The sequence below is a fragment of the Drosophila subpulchrella genome, chromosome 2L (genome assembly GCF_014743375.2).
Source record: "Drosophila subpulchrella strain 33 F10 #4 breed RU33 chromosome 2L, RU_Dsub_v1.1 Primary Assembly, whole genome shotgun sequence".
Lineage (NCBI taxonomy): Eukaryota > Metazoa > Arthropoda > Insecta > Diptera > Drosophilidae > Drosophila > Drosophila subpulchrella.
Genome location: NC_050610.1, coordinates 10,355,247 through 10,371,451, shown reverse-complemented (window position 1 = coordinate 10,371,451; position 16,205 = coordinate 10,355,247). Strand labels below are relative to the sequence as shown.

The following is a 16,205-nucleotide window of genomic DNA, read 5'->3' as shown; positions in this document are numbered from 1 at the left end:
AATTTTAGGTACTAAAGTTAAATATTATTTTTTAAATTAAATTATTTTTGATTAAAAATGCCGTTTTACATTTTGGAACATTCATTCATAAGTTTAATATTATTTTGTTAATCAAATAATGTTGATCTTATTTGTTTTCACATATCTCCAAATTTTTTGATTAAAGATGACAGTTATAAGTTTTGGAATATTGATACTAAAGCTAAACGCAAATTATTTTGTAGTCATTTACAAATTAAACACTAAATATCTTATTCCATATTTTATTAAGAATCACTTTAAAAGTTATGTTTTTAAATATTTTAAAAATTTGTTTTCCTATTTTTGCTTAAAGCCATAAAACTAGTTCAAGGAACTATTTTTCTCCCTGTGCAAATGGCTTGGCCTTAAAGCCAGCGGCATTAATTTCATACAATTAATGGAAATTATATGAAATTATGAGTGGAACATTGAAATTCCTTGTGAACATCACCCGGGACAACAACAATCCAGACGAAATTCACTGCCCGCCTTCAAACGGAAAACTCATCGCCACTAACTTGGGTGGCAATTTCCATTTAGACGCAAGCCGAAGCCAAATGAAAGAAAATTAAATTTTTCACTGTCTTCTTAATTGAAACATTAGCCAAAACATTTTAGCTACTCCCACACCCCTGGAAATGCTCCACTCCTCTGTTCATTTACATTCAAATTAACTCGTAATGAAAACGAGTCGAGAAACTTTGACTTTGTCTGGTTGTTTTTCCGTTGGGGTTGTGGCATTTAATTAGTTGCTCTGATTGTTGTTGTTCCCCCTGTTTTATTACTATTTGCTGGCCATTTCTTCTCGGCTTAGTAGGTCCAATTTTCCACGCCCAAGGACCTCTGTTTGTTTTGACACTCGTTTGATGTTCATTTGCTGCAATTTGATGGCAGTCGGCAGTTACCCATTGAATCGAATGGACAATCTCAATTACGGGGTGGAAAAGTGACCTTTGGAAAAGCTGTGAAATGGAAAACAATGCCGTCATTGTTGTCTTCTCTTAATAGTTTTGATTTTTAAGGCTAATATTATTTGATGGTTTGAATTCTTTAAGTTTAAGCTAACCAAAATAAGAGTTTTTAATAAATCTCAAAATATTTTTCTTCTCTTAGAAAACATTTCTTTCAATTAGAAAATAACCTTCATAAAAATATATATATATTTAAGCCTTACCTATCTTCTTTAAAATATATTTTTTTAGGAGTAGATCTATTGAAATACGATTTTATCTAAAAATCCAGGGCGCATAATATTTGAAAATAACTTTATTAGTAATGCTGATTTCAATTTTCATTTACTTCTGTCAAATAATACAAGCTCTTTCCGAAAACCCTATTAATTTTTGATGAAATATCAGGGTTGTCATTGATACATTTTGGGATTGCACTTGCCGCAACCCGTTCCCACCCACTCCCCTGAAAAGGAACCACACCTTACAACCGCCAGCCTTTCCTTTTTCCATCGCCAATTTCTCCGGGCGCAATGTTGCCGTGGCAAAAAGAAAACAAGAAAACAGCAACACGTGCCCCTTTTAATTAAAATAAATAAATAGGCGCAAACACATAAATAAACAGAACACAGAGCCATAGAAAGCTATAGAATAGAACTACAATACCAAATAGAGATGATGGTTTCCCAGTCAAAAAAGTTCTTCTGGCCCTCGTGGTATTCAATTTCATGCATTTATTTGTAAGAGCGGGTTGTGCCCCGGGAAAAACGGGAGTTTTTGTTTGGTGGGGGTGAGTTCTACCCCCCATCTGTATATAAGAAACTCACGAATTGGGGCGCCTTGAGCTATGTTATGCCTTTTTTCCAGCTCTGTATTCTTTGTGAAACGTGCGCATTTGAATTTGAGGCGAATTATTATTTAGTCGCGGCGAGACGCAAAACGTTTCTGGGAATAAAACATTTCCAACAACTTAATTCTTGTATACCGCAATTTGCATGTGGAATAAATCAAATGTAAAACGCATAAAAGACTCGGGAACAGCCCCCAAAAATAGCCCCAGACATGAGTTATGGGTTAAGGTGGAGCTGGAGCAGGAACAGTAGCCTTTGTCTGGCCAGGATTATGACCATTTATTTGCCTGTCCGTCCTGCAAAATGGTAAATACTCCTGTGGTGGGGCGAAAGTTTTGGCCTAAGGCGATTTTCCTCGGTACAAGAAATCAAATTCAAAATCAATGAAGATCTCGGCGCACAATGGAGCGGTATTAAACAGAAAGAGTAGAGTAACCTGCACCACTTTGGTTTCCACTTTCTGAGACTTTTTGGGGACGAGTCCTTGGCTTCCTGAACTTTGCTGGCGCCCTTTTATGGATTATGCATCGCTTAGCTCAAGGAAAACTTTTCAACCAGCTCAAATTATTTATTACTAATTGAAGCAGCCGCATTGGCAGCCAGAAGAATGACTTTTCCTTGGCTTTTTAATTCGATTATTTTTCGAAAAACATTTTCCACAGAGCCAGAGTTCAGTTTGTCAAAGTTAATTAAACCGAGTTAAGAACTTTATTGAGCATTTCCTGCCCGCAACAAATGAAAACCAATTAAATTTAATGCGAATTTAGTGTAGTGGTAAGGGGAGGTAAATGGAGAACAGAAAATATCTCTGGTCCAGCCAATGGGCAAGACATAATAATAATTTATGGTATGGCAGCGCCAGAAGATCTGCAAACGATATATGTATGATCCATGTCCACCGACATTTTTAATATACACTATTTATAAAGGGGGCGTACATAAGCTTTTAAAAGAAGCCATAAAACTTTAAAAAAATTTCGTTTAGTAAAAATGAATTTGTAAATATATATTAAAGTCGTTCTATGCTATGATAAATCATATAAATACATTTTGCTTCTTGTAAAGATAATTTTGTCAAGATAGCAAATTTATTATGTTATTTACTTCAGGACATAGGGTAATTAAATTTTAAATATTATCCTCTTTTGAAATCCTAAAGCTTCAAGCTGCTCCTGAAATATAGTTTTAATTTATTCATTCACTTCAGGGTATCCATTCTTCATTTTCCTGGATTTGCCAACTTCTTAATATCTTTCATATAAATGCACAAGTTTTTGATTGATTCAATCAAAACGAAGCAAAACGCAAACGGCGATCGAGAAGTGGACTTGAAGCTAAAGCCAACGCAAAGTTGGAGGCATCAGGTTTTCTGCATGCCTGTCACGTAATTTATTGATTTAGCTCTTGGGAATACGAGAGACTGTTCGTGGATCGTGAAAAATGAAATGTTTGCCACTGCCAGCAGCAGAAGCAGCAGCTTTAAAAGAACACTGCTATTAAATTCATGACAAATTCTTAGCAAATGTAAAGGTTAAAAAACACCAAATAAATGTCATTAACTATGTCACTTTTTAGGTGGATACGTCGCATTATACAAAATTGATATTTAAATATATCAGATCCCAATTTTTTGGAGGATACATCTCATTAATAATGTACCTTTAAGATCTTTAAAATTACTAATTTTTTAAAAATAAATAATAATAAATAAATATAATATGGGTTTTTCACTGTTGTTTGTGTGCCAATTGGCATTTCATGTTAAACTTTAAATAATTAAGCAATTTCTCTGAGTGCACCTGAGCAGACTGTGCAAACTGGCATGATGGCTGACCGAACTGGACTGGGGCTGATTGGTTGTCGATCGATTTGGCTGCCGGCCAGACAAATTCAAATGCATTGGCCCCGATCTGTGAATGCAACTGCTCCAGAAGGAGGTGGATCGATCCCAGGGGGAAGTGCGGGGATCAAAGGCACTTACGCATGTACGCCTCAAACGATACACAAAACTTGATCATCGGCGGCCACAGCGATCATCGATCAACAGACAGACAGACATCCCATCCCATCGTATACCATACCATACCATCCATACCATCCATACCATCCTGAGATAATGGCCGGCTTGCCATTTTGCATTTTTGCATTTGTAATGAAACTGAAAACCAGAATGAATTGTAATTTGTTCGGAATCGAGCAGAAGCAGCCAGTCCAAGTCCCAGTTTTGAGCACAAGATATAAGATCAACAGCACGCCAGACTGAAATTGCACTTCAGGATGTTCAAAGTGGTTGGGGATAACATTGAGGTTGAGGATGAGGTGGAAAGAGCTCGATAGGAACGAACTTGGGTTGGAGGCACAGTGGGTTTCAATTTTCAAAAGTTTCTTATTATAAAAAAAACACTGCATGGACGACATAGATTTTCGTTTCAATTGCCAAAAATCAGGTTCACTTCCTATGTTCTATAAAAATATTATATTCAACCCTAACCTCAAACAGCTATCAAATAAAGGTATTTATGTATAATATCATTTATAGCTTACCCAAAAACCATTTTCCTTTAAAATATTCAAAATTTCTATTGTAAACTCTTTAGCAAAAGAGGAACTATCATTTAAATTATTTGAATCATTTTAGAAATGTATTTATTAAAATGAACCAAATGCATATTTTAATATTTCATTTTATATCATGATTTCCTGTGCAATTACAGTTCTAACTTCATAAAAACGATTCCTTTGGCATTGGAATATTTTTCTTGGCTGTTCAGAAACCGGATAAAATGTAAATTTGTATATGTTTAACCTTTTTCCATAGTTTCCAACCCACTGTCCCATTTTTTGCAGCCTTCCCCAGATCGCTTCCATTCGCTTCTTCATCTTTGGCCTGCGATTCGTATGTAAAATCGCGCAGTTTCAACTGTTATCAGACCCACTCTTTGGGACCCACTCGCGGCTGCTTTTACATACAGATCATCTCGCACTCCCCAAAAACCCCCAACTCCTCAAAAATGAAAAAACAACTCCACCGTGGGCAACGCAAATGGCAATTTAAGTCATTTTGTTTGCAGTTTTTTTCTGCGTACGATATTTTTTTTTGAGTTTTGTTGCAAGGCGAATTCAAAATGGTTTAATATTATGCACAAATCGGGCGAGTTGCGTAGTAAATTATGGGCCATTAAACGAACAGGTAAAGCGAAAAGCGCGAGAGTCTGCAAGGGGTTTACCTGGGTAATCAAATTTGTGTGTAAAAATGGCAGCCCGGCCTTTGGGTGTAAAATGGGGGGCGGTGTCTTTGGCTAGAAGGAAAATCGAAGCAGCAGCAGCAGTATTACTTCCAGGGAAATGCGTGCTACCTGTAGAAAGATATATATGGTTGTAAAGTAGAGTTGCCGCCTCGGGAGCAGCTGTTGCTGGATCGTAAAAACTAATTTTAAAATCCTCTGCTTTTGCCTTACAGCGATCAGTCTGCTCGGGAATTTAGCCTCAGGATGTGGTTGCTACTGCTTTTGCTGGCCTTAATTTCGCCCTCGTGGCAGGAAAATGCCACAGTGATCACCAGTAGTTATGTGACCAAAGCAGGATGTGAAGCCCTGGTCAAGGAGCCAAATCTCTGCGATTGCCAGGATCAGGAGATCAAGTGCGAGAATCTCCAGTTGCACAGTGATAATCTGAATTTGTACGGCATAAGTTGTAGTATCTTCGATGCCAGAGGGTATGGTTATATACCACCTCTTCAAGTGGGTAATATTGGCTCCCTGATCGTTCAAAATTGCGCCATACCAAATGCCCAGAGTATCAAGTACCTGCTCAGTAAACTGGGTGTAAGTAACTACACCGAACTGGAGATCTTCAACTACTTTGATCCCAAGAAAACCGATCGCGGTGAGGTTCTGCAGCAGCACTATACAGATCACGAGGGTCTCAAGAAGGTGTCCATCATTGGTTTCAAGTCCACATTGCCGGAGAATTTTTTGGAAAACCTGCCGGCTCTCAAGCAACTCTCCTTGAAAGGAAGTAGTGATCTTCCCGGCTCAATTCTGCATAATCTGAAGAACTTAACCCATCTGGAAATTGTGGTCAAGAACTTGGGCAAGGTGTCCGGTGATATATTCGCCAAGCAGACCAAACTAAAGCACCTGATGATCGATTGCGATGCCAAGAATAGTAGTGTGGAAATGTCAGCTTTTGGACCCCAGGAACTTTGGCACATGACCGATCTCCAGTCGGTTGAGATCTTCAACTGCGGCGATAATGTGCCCACCGAGTTGTTCTGGATGTCAGAACAGTTGGCCTACATTGGAATAAGGAGTAATATTAGCTATCTCAGCAAGGACTTCTTTAAGGTGCAGAAGAAACTGCTCACTTTGCGGTTGGAGAGGAACAATATTGCCCGACTGCCCGATCAGCTCTTCCGGAACACTCCTCTGCTTTTGGAAATACACCTGGCATTTAACAATTTGGATCGTATTCAGAGGTGAGTTTATACTTAGATTAAATATGTTACAATCAAGAACTGACTTCTTTTATAAATTGATACTATCGATATTGATCTATCAATACTATCGATTGTTGTAAAATTTGGCAAACACCAATCGATGATCTATGAAGGTGTACTTATTGAACATTAAGTAATTTTCGATAGTATCGATAATATCGGTGGCCACTATCGATAAATAAAACTGTCGATAGTGCACACCTCCGAGGTCTCCGAACCCTGTTATAAGGTAGTTGGAAATCTATATCTCTAAGAATCGTATTAAAAAAAATACTAACAAAATTCCCCTTTCCAGTGGTCTCTTTGACAAGCTAAGGAACCTACAGGTGCTGAATTTGGAGCACAATCCGATAACCACCATCGCTCTGAATGCCTTTACCCCCATACCAACTGCCCATATCTACGTGGGTAAACTCTTCAAGGCGGCGAAAAACAATGCCGACTGGGCTCGATCCACGAATGCCACAATCTGCGAGGAGGAGTATATCTACGGGGTGTGCATCTACTGCAAACGAGATGAGTATCTGGACCACTTTGCCGACTCGGAGAACTGCAACAAACCGAATCCAAAGGCCAAGGATGTGCTGGCCAGGAAGGCCTACGAGAATCAGCTGAAGGCCATGCCCACCCACTCCTGGAAAAAGGCCAAGGAATGTGAGTAATCCGAAAGATACAACTTTTATTCCCCATTCCCAGCGATTTTTCGCCAATAATTTATATTAAATTTGACATGCGACTCCCCTTGCCAGTTAGACATTGCCAAATTGAAAACGAAATAAAAAGCAGAAAGCGCATGAAATACAAACAATATTAATATTTGTAGCTTCCTTTCGACGCCGCCGATGATAAGAAAGGAAAACTGGAGTTTGGTGCGAAGTCAACAAAACATTTTTATATATAAATCATGAAGGAAAACAATTTATCTTTTGATTTGTAGCCGAGGGGTGGGTTGCCACGAAAATGAAAGAAAACTTTTATGCCGGGGAGCAACATGTCAAATGTAATAAGGCCTAATGTTCTCTTCCTTTATTTTTGGGAGGGCTGAAATGGATTGTAAGTGAAAGTCAGATGAGGAAAGTCAAGTGAATTATGCGGGTTGCGAGGGGAAAGCGAAAAACATTTCAGATTGCTATCATTTAGGATGAAAAAAGTAAAAAACCCAGTGACTGACAGAAGCAACAGGGAAGTAAGAAAGTCATGAGCAAACGTTTCAGTGTTATGCAAATCACATCTGACATTCCTCATTGTTGATCTAACATGTAGCTTTATAGAGGGGGTCCCACAGAGCCGACAACTCATAAATGTCAAGGATATCACATGTTGAACTCTGTGGGTCGCCAGCGATGAAAGTAGATTGAACAGCAATCAAATGTAAATTTCTATAAATGGAAAACGAGTCCTTTGGGGTGGCATAAGGACCTCTAAGCGCTCTAAATGGGTGCTTAAAATAATCCAATTGAAAGGTTCCTTATGTAGATATAGGAAAGAGCGCCAGTATATATGATAAAGTACCTGTATATGTCGTTTATTATACCCGTTACTCGTAGAGTAAAAGGGTATACTAGATTCGTCGGAAAGTATGTAACAGGCAGAAGGAAGCGTTTCCGACTCCATAAAGTATATATATTCTTGATCAGGATCACTAGCCGAGTCGATCTAGCCATGTCCGTCTGTCCGTCTGTCCGTCTGTCCGTCTGTCTGTCTGTCCGGATGAACGCTGAGATCTTGGAAACTATGAAAGCTAGGCTACTGAGATTTGGCGTGCCGACTCCTGAGCTTCTTACGCAGCGCAAGTTTGTTTCAGTAGAGTGCCACGCCCACTCTAACGCCCACAAACCGCCCAAAACTGTGGCTCCTACAGTTTTGATGCTAGAATAAAAATTTAAGCTGAAATGTATTGTTCTCATCAATACCTATCGATTGACCCAAAAAAAAGTTTGCCACGCCCACTTTTACGCCCACAAACCGCCCACAAACTTCAAAAAATCATTAATATGAACGTGGATATCTCGGAAACTATCCAAGATAGAGAATTGGGATCTCAGATTTAGATTCCGTAGCCTTGTGCGCAGCGCATGTTTGTCACGCAAATACGCCACGCCCACTCTAACGCCCACAAACCGCCCAAGCCTGTGACGCCCACAATTTTCGTGCTAGATAAAAAATTTTAACTGAAATGTATTGGTCTCGTCAATACCTATCGATTGATTTAAAAAAAACTTTCCCACACCTACTCTAACGCCCTCAACGTTTAAATCTGTCTACCGCCGGTAGGTGGCGCATTTGCTGCTTGCATATCTCCATTTTCCTTTGGTCCCTTTAGCTGAGTAACGGGTATCTGATAGTCGAGGTACTCGACTATAGCGTTCTTCCTTGTTTATATTCATATTTTCATATTATATTGCTTTCTGTCATTGTACCAATATATCTAGAAGAAACTTTTTATATTATATAATTTTCTTTCAAAAAAAAATTTAAGTTTTTCTTCTTTTTATAAGGTTCACCCTACTTGAACTCCTGGCCTTAACATTTTAGCAGATAACACCTAGTTTAGATTTTTAAATATTTTATAGTTTACTAAGGTTCGTACTGTTACAATTAGCAAAATAATTCATAGGACTTTAAGTTTATCTTCTTGTTACAAGGTTAACCTTAGGTTAAGTCCTAGCCTCTACCTTTCAGCAGTTAACACCCAGCTTAGCACTTATAATATTTTGTAATATACTATGGTTCGTACTGCTAAAATTGACAAGATATTTTATAGGACCTTTAGTTTTACTCATTGTTTTTAGGTAAACCGTAGGTTAACTCCTAGCCTTAACCTTTCAGCAGTTGACACCCATTTTAAAATCCTAATGGGTGGCACTTTAAGATCGGCTTCTCCTACTTTTTTTTACAATTTTTCTGAGCTCACTTTGATGCGCTTTAATGCAGGCCATAACTCATGGGCTCACTTACTCAGTCAGTCGTCGGCGGGCTTCTAATCTCAATTCGCTGTTTGAGTTGCCACTAATAAAACGCACGACAAACTGACACCACTGAAATCGAAGTGAGGTGAACTGAACCACTGACCACTTTGGACGCCACCGAACTCGAACACCACTCGACATCGCCGATCCACATGCACTTGTGCTGCCGTCGATACACGACATTGGATTTGGGTTTCTTTATGGGCTCCTTTTTTTCGGCTTTCTGTGTTTCCGATAGACATAATTTGTCGGGCATGAGGTGACACTGACATATGCCGAGGGTCCAGAATAGCAGAACGATTGATGTTCTAGAGATGGGGTTCTGTGGGGGTAAAATTGTACCGATTTCAGCGATGAAAATTTATAAGGACCCTTTGTAACATTTTAGAAAAAGCTTAAAAAATCGTTATTTCATATTTATGATGATAGTTATTTTGTCGTTGTTTGATTTTCGCACTTCATTTATTAAAAGAACATAAATCACAAAACAATGCTTAGCAAATTAAAGTGAAAGTGAAAAATGTAATGTTGCGGTTATAATATCCTCTGTTAAAGAATTTATTTGTCTATATTGTAAAAACTCAAATCTAAATTTTTATAAATATATATTTATTATTTATTAGGTCCAATATACTCCTTAAACATTTAATTGACCTTTAAGTCTGGCTTATTTAGTGGTACCCCCAAAAAGGCATTTGAATATCCACCAGACCAATCCACTAATCCAATCTTTTGAACACTCCACTCTAGAAGAGCCACACGACCTGAAAACATAGCTAACAAGCAGGGGCGTAGTTAAGGGGGTGTATCTGAAATTTCTTTTTAACTTAAACTAAAAAGAAACACTTATAAGTACGAAATATGCGTTACAAGTCTACGGCATAGCGTCTAAGTCGAATCTAAACAAAATACGAATAGCGCAAAGCAAGATTATAAGATCGATTTGTAATGCCCCCTGGTACATGCGAACCAGAGATATTGAAAGAGATCTCAAAATCCCAAAGATAGGCGATGTTTGTCGTACGCATGCTGAAAATTACTTCAGACGCCTTGGCTCTCATCCTAACTCCCTGGCGAAGAGGCTAATTTGGAGACCAACAAGAAGAAGACTGAAAAGAAACCACCCACATGACCTTCCATTAAGATATATTTAATACCTAATCTAACTAAATATCAAATGAAAAGAACTAATGTATAATCTTGTATACCAACACTTTGTTATCCCCTATATTTACAACCTGCTCAAGCTGCCACATAGGTAGCAGTATACCTGTTAATCTTGAATAAATATACACTTTTTACTTAGCTTAAAAAAAAAAAAATATAAGTACGATAGATTTAAGGCATATAAATGGGGTATTCGACTTCGAACCCCTTAGAAATTAAAATATACCTACACCCCTGTCCACAACTGACCAGCGACAACAACTTGGACCCAGACTGCGACTGGCTCTCCACAAATGCAGCTTTTGTACCACTCGTATCTGGCGGATACATTTCAAAGCAATGCCAACTGGCCTGCGTTTATCGCCTGGTAGCCCCGCAAACTGGGACTCAAACTCAGACTCCTTCTCCGAGCTCCAAGAGTGGGGCCAGAAAACAAACAGAGCGAGCAGAGAGTGAGGGCCTTATGCGAAATTTATGGGCATCAACGTTCAGTTTGAAGCGGGATCCCGGGATCCCGAAAAACCTGGACTCCAGACCCGCGCCGACTAGCTCCAGTGGCTGGCTTGGCATTTGTAATGCCTAAATGCTTTGGCGAATTGATTTTTGGTGTAAACGATGTGCAATTTTAATGGATTGTGCTGCCCGATAAGCGAAAGGAGTCGGGGATACTCCGGTCATATCCATGGTAGTAGAGGAAACCCAACTCTTGGACGATCCCATACCAACCGTGGCTTGTCGTGTGTCGTTTAATTGAATTTGTTTTGATTAGTTGCCCGATGTGTGTGCCGGCATTTTGCAAATGCAGCTTTAAGTCTTCCACCGCTGGACTTTTAAGCTCACAAAACAAGGAGATGGAAAAAAAGACCTTTCGGCCTTCAAGGCATCCAGCTAAATTGACATTGTTCATAGTCATAACATGACGGAAAAATGTCAATTTAAATATTTGCAAATATTTTAACAAGGCATGTGCCCCCGTAGCGCTAATTTCGCATGTGCGAAATAAAAATTGTGCACATTTTTTTGGGACCAAAAAAAATAAAAGAGTGCCCCGAAAAAGGTGCAACAACTTTTTTAATTAATTAAGGGAATGATGACGAACGCGCCGGGGGGCCAAAGAAAATATTATGCAAAAATTGTGAGTCAAGAGAATGCGAAAAATGTTTGGGTTGGAAAAGGTTAACACGGCAGTAGCACGTTGTTAGAGATATTAAAAATGATTTTAAGAATTTATAAATATTTTCATGCCCTCTTTGTGCTATATTTATTATTTTTATTGCAAAATATGGATTATAAAATCAATAAAATATATATAAAAAGGAATGTCGAAAGCAAATAATAAAAAAATTTAAGTAAAGGTACAAATTCTCTCTTTTGGCTGTTTTTATTATTTTTATAGCATATAAATCGATGATAAAATCAAGAAAAAATATTAGAAAAATGGTAAATAAAATAAACGAAAGAAAAAAGTGAAATTTCTCATTGTTCTTAGAAATTCTTTAAGCTGCCCTAAATAAATAATCGTACTCTTATGCTGCATTGTGAATATTTACCTCAACCGTAATTGGCTTTAAGAAAAATCCCATTTAAATTTGCGTGCCTGGAATTTTCCCTTGGATTTCGAATGACCCCAAACCTGAGGCCAATGAATTTGCAAACTCCATTCACAAGTCAATTAGACAGTGAGAAACCAAACACAGAATGCCATATAGAGCCCTGGGGGGTCAATTCGCAATCTCCATTTGAATGACAGGCGGTGCAGTGCAGTTAACTTGTTGAATTTGCACCACAAAGGGGGGTTAAGTTTGGGTGGCAAGGGTTAAGTCCCAGTCGGAAATCTCAACTGAATTTCAATTGTTTAGGCGTAAAAGTCAATTTGTGAAGCGAAACTCGAGTCGTAGGCAATTTGTGTTGGGAGCCTGATTAGAATAAGATTGACAGCTAAGCTTGGGGAACAATTGGGGTATCCTTTGCGTTCTAGAACTCTGGTATCCTGTATCCAGCAGTTGCACTTGCATTTACACTTCCTCTAAACCCTTGCACTTGGCTTGTGGTTTTTCGAATTTAATTGAATTTAATTGATTCGGTTTTGGGAACTCAGGGGAGTCTGTGTGCACTCACTTACGTACCAGGGGTGGCTTTCAATCGGGCATTATATGGCGGTTGGGGATTACTTTAAAGTTGGTCTCTACTTTGGGCCCGTTAAATGTTGCATGACTTCCAGTTGCAGTGAAAAATTGCAGCTGTCAGCGCTGGCCAGAAAAATGATTTGTTGATTTTGTTTCTGGGTTTGAGGAGCTCGTGGGGTTGCATAAATCATAAAACGCTTTACATATTCCATACACACTGGATGGCAGCTCGTACTTGCTACACGTATGCAATTAAACTTAATATAAATGTCTGGTAATTATTGTGTCTGGCTAGCATGAGCTGCAGCCGCTTTAAACTTATATATAATTGACTCAACAAGCTCACCAAAAACGTATCTAAATTAATAATCTTGCATTTTGCAGATCCCGAGAAGGAGGAAAAGCCCTAAGCCCCAAAACGCTTCACTGCGATTTTACGCATCGGTACTAACTAGTGTATGGATTTATGAATTGTTTATGTCTACAACTATAATGAGATTAAAATAAACTGCAAATAGAATAAGCGAGAAGAACAATGTGTTTAATCTTCTTTCAAGTTTTAACTGGAAATAATTACTTATTGTATGTCAAATAAATTACATACAATGCTGTAATTTTTTCAGTTTCATTTAAATCTTCAAATACAGATTGTAACGCAAGCTTATAATTTAAAAATATACATATTTTTAACAAAATTCTCTTAGTAATACAAATAAAATATAGATCTTTAAATGTAATTTCAAAAAATAAATCAGAATAACTGAAAACTAACTGACATTCTATTGACTAAGCAACAAATTATAATGATAAAGTAATGTTTTTATTGTTTGAAAGTAACTTTGAAATAAATTCAACTTAAAGATGGTTCGCATATCCATTTTTATTCTTAAAACCTCCAGTGTAACTATCAAATAGCCCCCCAAACACCGGTGAATATCTCCCTGCAATCACAGCTATTAGCCCTGCAGAAAGCCAAAGGACACACAATAGCATTCCATTTGCGATAGTCAGGATGGCTGGAGTATGGAACTAATATTTGCCAAAAATGCCAAAACAAAACGACTGGCATAAAAATCACAATAAAACAAAACAGAGCAGGAACAACAGGATCCTGGAGCCCAAAGGCGACCATTGTACACATGTAACTTTCGGAATGGGTGGGTGTTTTAGGAGGGGGAGATATATGGGTGGTCGAGGGTCCTGAAAGCTTTCTTCTCCAATATCGCGCCTTTTGTGTGCGATGTGTGTTTACATGGTGATTTTTTGTTGGCACGCGATATCCTTTTTGCCGGCTGTTTGCCCCCCCATGAACGTTATTTCCCCCGTGTTTGCTCCTTTCGGGCTGTCTGTCATATGTGAACTATGAAATGGCTGGCAAACATTCGACTATTGTTTGCATTAGTTGGTCCTTTTCAGCTTTTCGGTTTGCCCAAATGCCCCGCATAATTGTTGCCGCTGAAATGTCCAACAAACAATGGAATAGCATCGAACAACACGGGCAACAATAACCACATTTGTCCTTAGTTATTTATTTGGATTTATGACCAAGTCGGTAAAGCATTGAAGTTAATTAGGGGTTAATAAAATTACTTAAGGCGGAATATCGATAAAATAAAAAAAATTATGTTTAATATAAACAGGTGAGTAAGAATAACTCAGAGTAAATAATACACTTATTTCTAATAATGTCTTTAATTTGATAGTGACTTGTATATTTGTTAGTTTATAAATTTTTGGAAACGTAACATTTAGGTACGTAAACGTAAAACTCAAACCATTCTTTTAACAATCAATAAGGAAAAAAATAAATATGTAAATTATTTTTTTAAAATATTTTTATATTGACCTTTAATATTTCTTATGGCTACAATATTAGGTGCTTATTTGTCTGTATTTCTAGCTTTAATCTAGCAAATTTTATTTTTATTAAAACTGTATACTTTTCAATTAAGAATAAATAGTTATATAGTTTATAGAATAAATCCTTTATATGTTCATATAGGTATTACTTTACCATTCTTCAAATATTATTATTCTTTGACTGCTGGAAGACCAGTGACCCTGAAGGCCAGTGCAGAACTGCAATTGCAGGAGGTGTCCTCGTTCTCTGCCGGTGTCATGTCTTCATTGCTGGATGCAAACAGCAACGGCAAACAACGAAACAACCAAACAACTGAACAACCAAACAACCAGCAGCTGTAAATTTATGCACGCACATGCAGCTGGCTGCATTTTTTGCAAGGCCTCGCTGTTGCATGTTGCCGCCTTTTTGGGGCGTTTTTCCGCAATGTTGCGAATGCTGCAGGTGCAACGGCAGCACGTGGCATGTGCAACAATGATGTCAAACAAAATATGCAGTTGCAGATCTGGTATACGGAGTCAAGTGGGTGCGGGGGGGCCAAAAAGATACATTTCTGCCTTGATTGGGTTGTCACCACACGTTGTCGCCGGGCTGAAATGAAAAACCTCAAATGCCTGTCGGTGGCATTTTTTCTTGCGGCTCAGAATTCCAACGAATATGTTTGACTTGACAAAAAAGTTGGTCAGCAGGAAAACTGAAATGGCTTGTGGTGGAAAAAAAAAATTAAGAAGGGGTTCGAAAAATGATTTATACAAAAGTATTGACTGAGGTCTATCAAATCAAGTCCTTATAAGTGTTTTCAAAAGTTACTTTACATATAAATTAATGGATGGATTGTGTTTATATGCTGTTGCAAAGTATTAGAATATTAACTTATTAAAAAATTTAAATTTCATACAATAGTTTAATAAATATTCCAATTCTTGACAGATATTAAAAAAAAAGCATAAGTTAGCTTAAAATATTATAAGAAGGGAGCTTAGCATTAGATCTAAAAGTAAATCGAGACTTTAGAACACACCTTTCAGAAGTTGCTTTCCTTACCCCTTACTTTCAAGTCCACTTCTGGTAACAACTCCCCCAAGTCAAATATGTCCGCATTACCTCGATCCTCTAATATTGACTTGGCCCCAACCGCCGGCCACTTAGCCGGGCTCTAACAAACAGCCCGAGGGACAATTGGCCCGGCCATCGAACAACGACAAAAACACATGAATAATGCAGGCTATTTGCCAAAGACCACGCCCACTCCACATTATAATCATCAACGCAACGCCTAAGCATCGAAATTAGCGCAAACAACAATTAAAAATGCTTGAATGCATTTAATTATTTTGTTGATTGTTTGTGCAAATCAATGTATGTTCAAATCAGAGAAAAACTAATCAAAAATGCAATAGAAAAATACATTTTGCGCCAAATTAATTAAAATTATCGGGCCACACGAAGAAAAAACGGCAGAGTAAAATAACAAATGGCAGTGCAAACAGCAACTAATTAATGAGTTGATTAATAAACAATTAGATGTCGGGGCTGGGGGGAAAAATAGTTGCCAAATCGATGGCAATTTATGAGCTGGTAATTGACGCCCACACACACGAAAAAGCGGGCCCATAACTCAGCACTTTTGGCCAAGTGGCGACTGTTGTAAATCAAGTGAGCCCAAAAGCCAGTGGGCCAACTTGTTTGCTCTTTCCATATATATTTTTCCTTATTTTCCCCTTTTTTTCTGGCATGCAAACTTGGCCCAGATGGAGCTGAA

The 16,205-nt window shown here is 38.1% G+C and overlaps 1 protein-coding gene across 1 annotated transcript in view; it reads left to right on the top strand.

Annotated features, from left to right (window-relative positions):
* Positions 1-13,453, top strand: part of LOC119548785 (leucine-rich repeat-containing protein egg-6) — a 62,523-nt gene extending 49,070 nt beyond the window's left edge. Inside the window, exons 3-5 of the mRNA XM_037856350.1 lie at positions 5,283-6,299; positions 6,616-6,974; positions 12,967-13,453. Coding sequence (XP_037712278.1) covers positions 5,314-6,299; positions 6,616-6,974; positions 12,967-12,992 — 1,371 coding nt within the window. The 5' untranslated portion in view covers positions 5,283-5,313 and the 3' untranslated portion in view covers positions 12,993-13,453. The remainder of the gene's footprint in view (positions 1-5,282; positions 6,300-6,615; positions 6,975-12,966) is intronic.
* Positions 13,454-16,205: the final 2,752 nt, after the last annotated feature.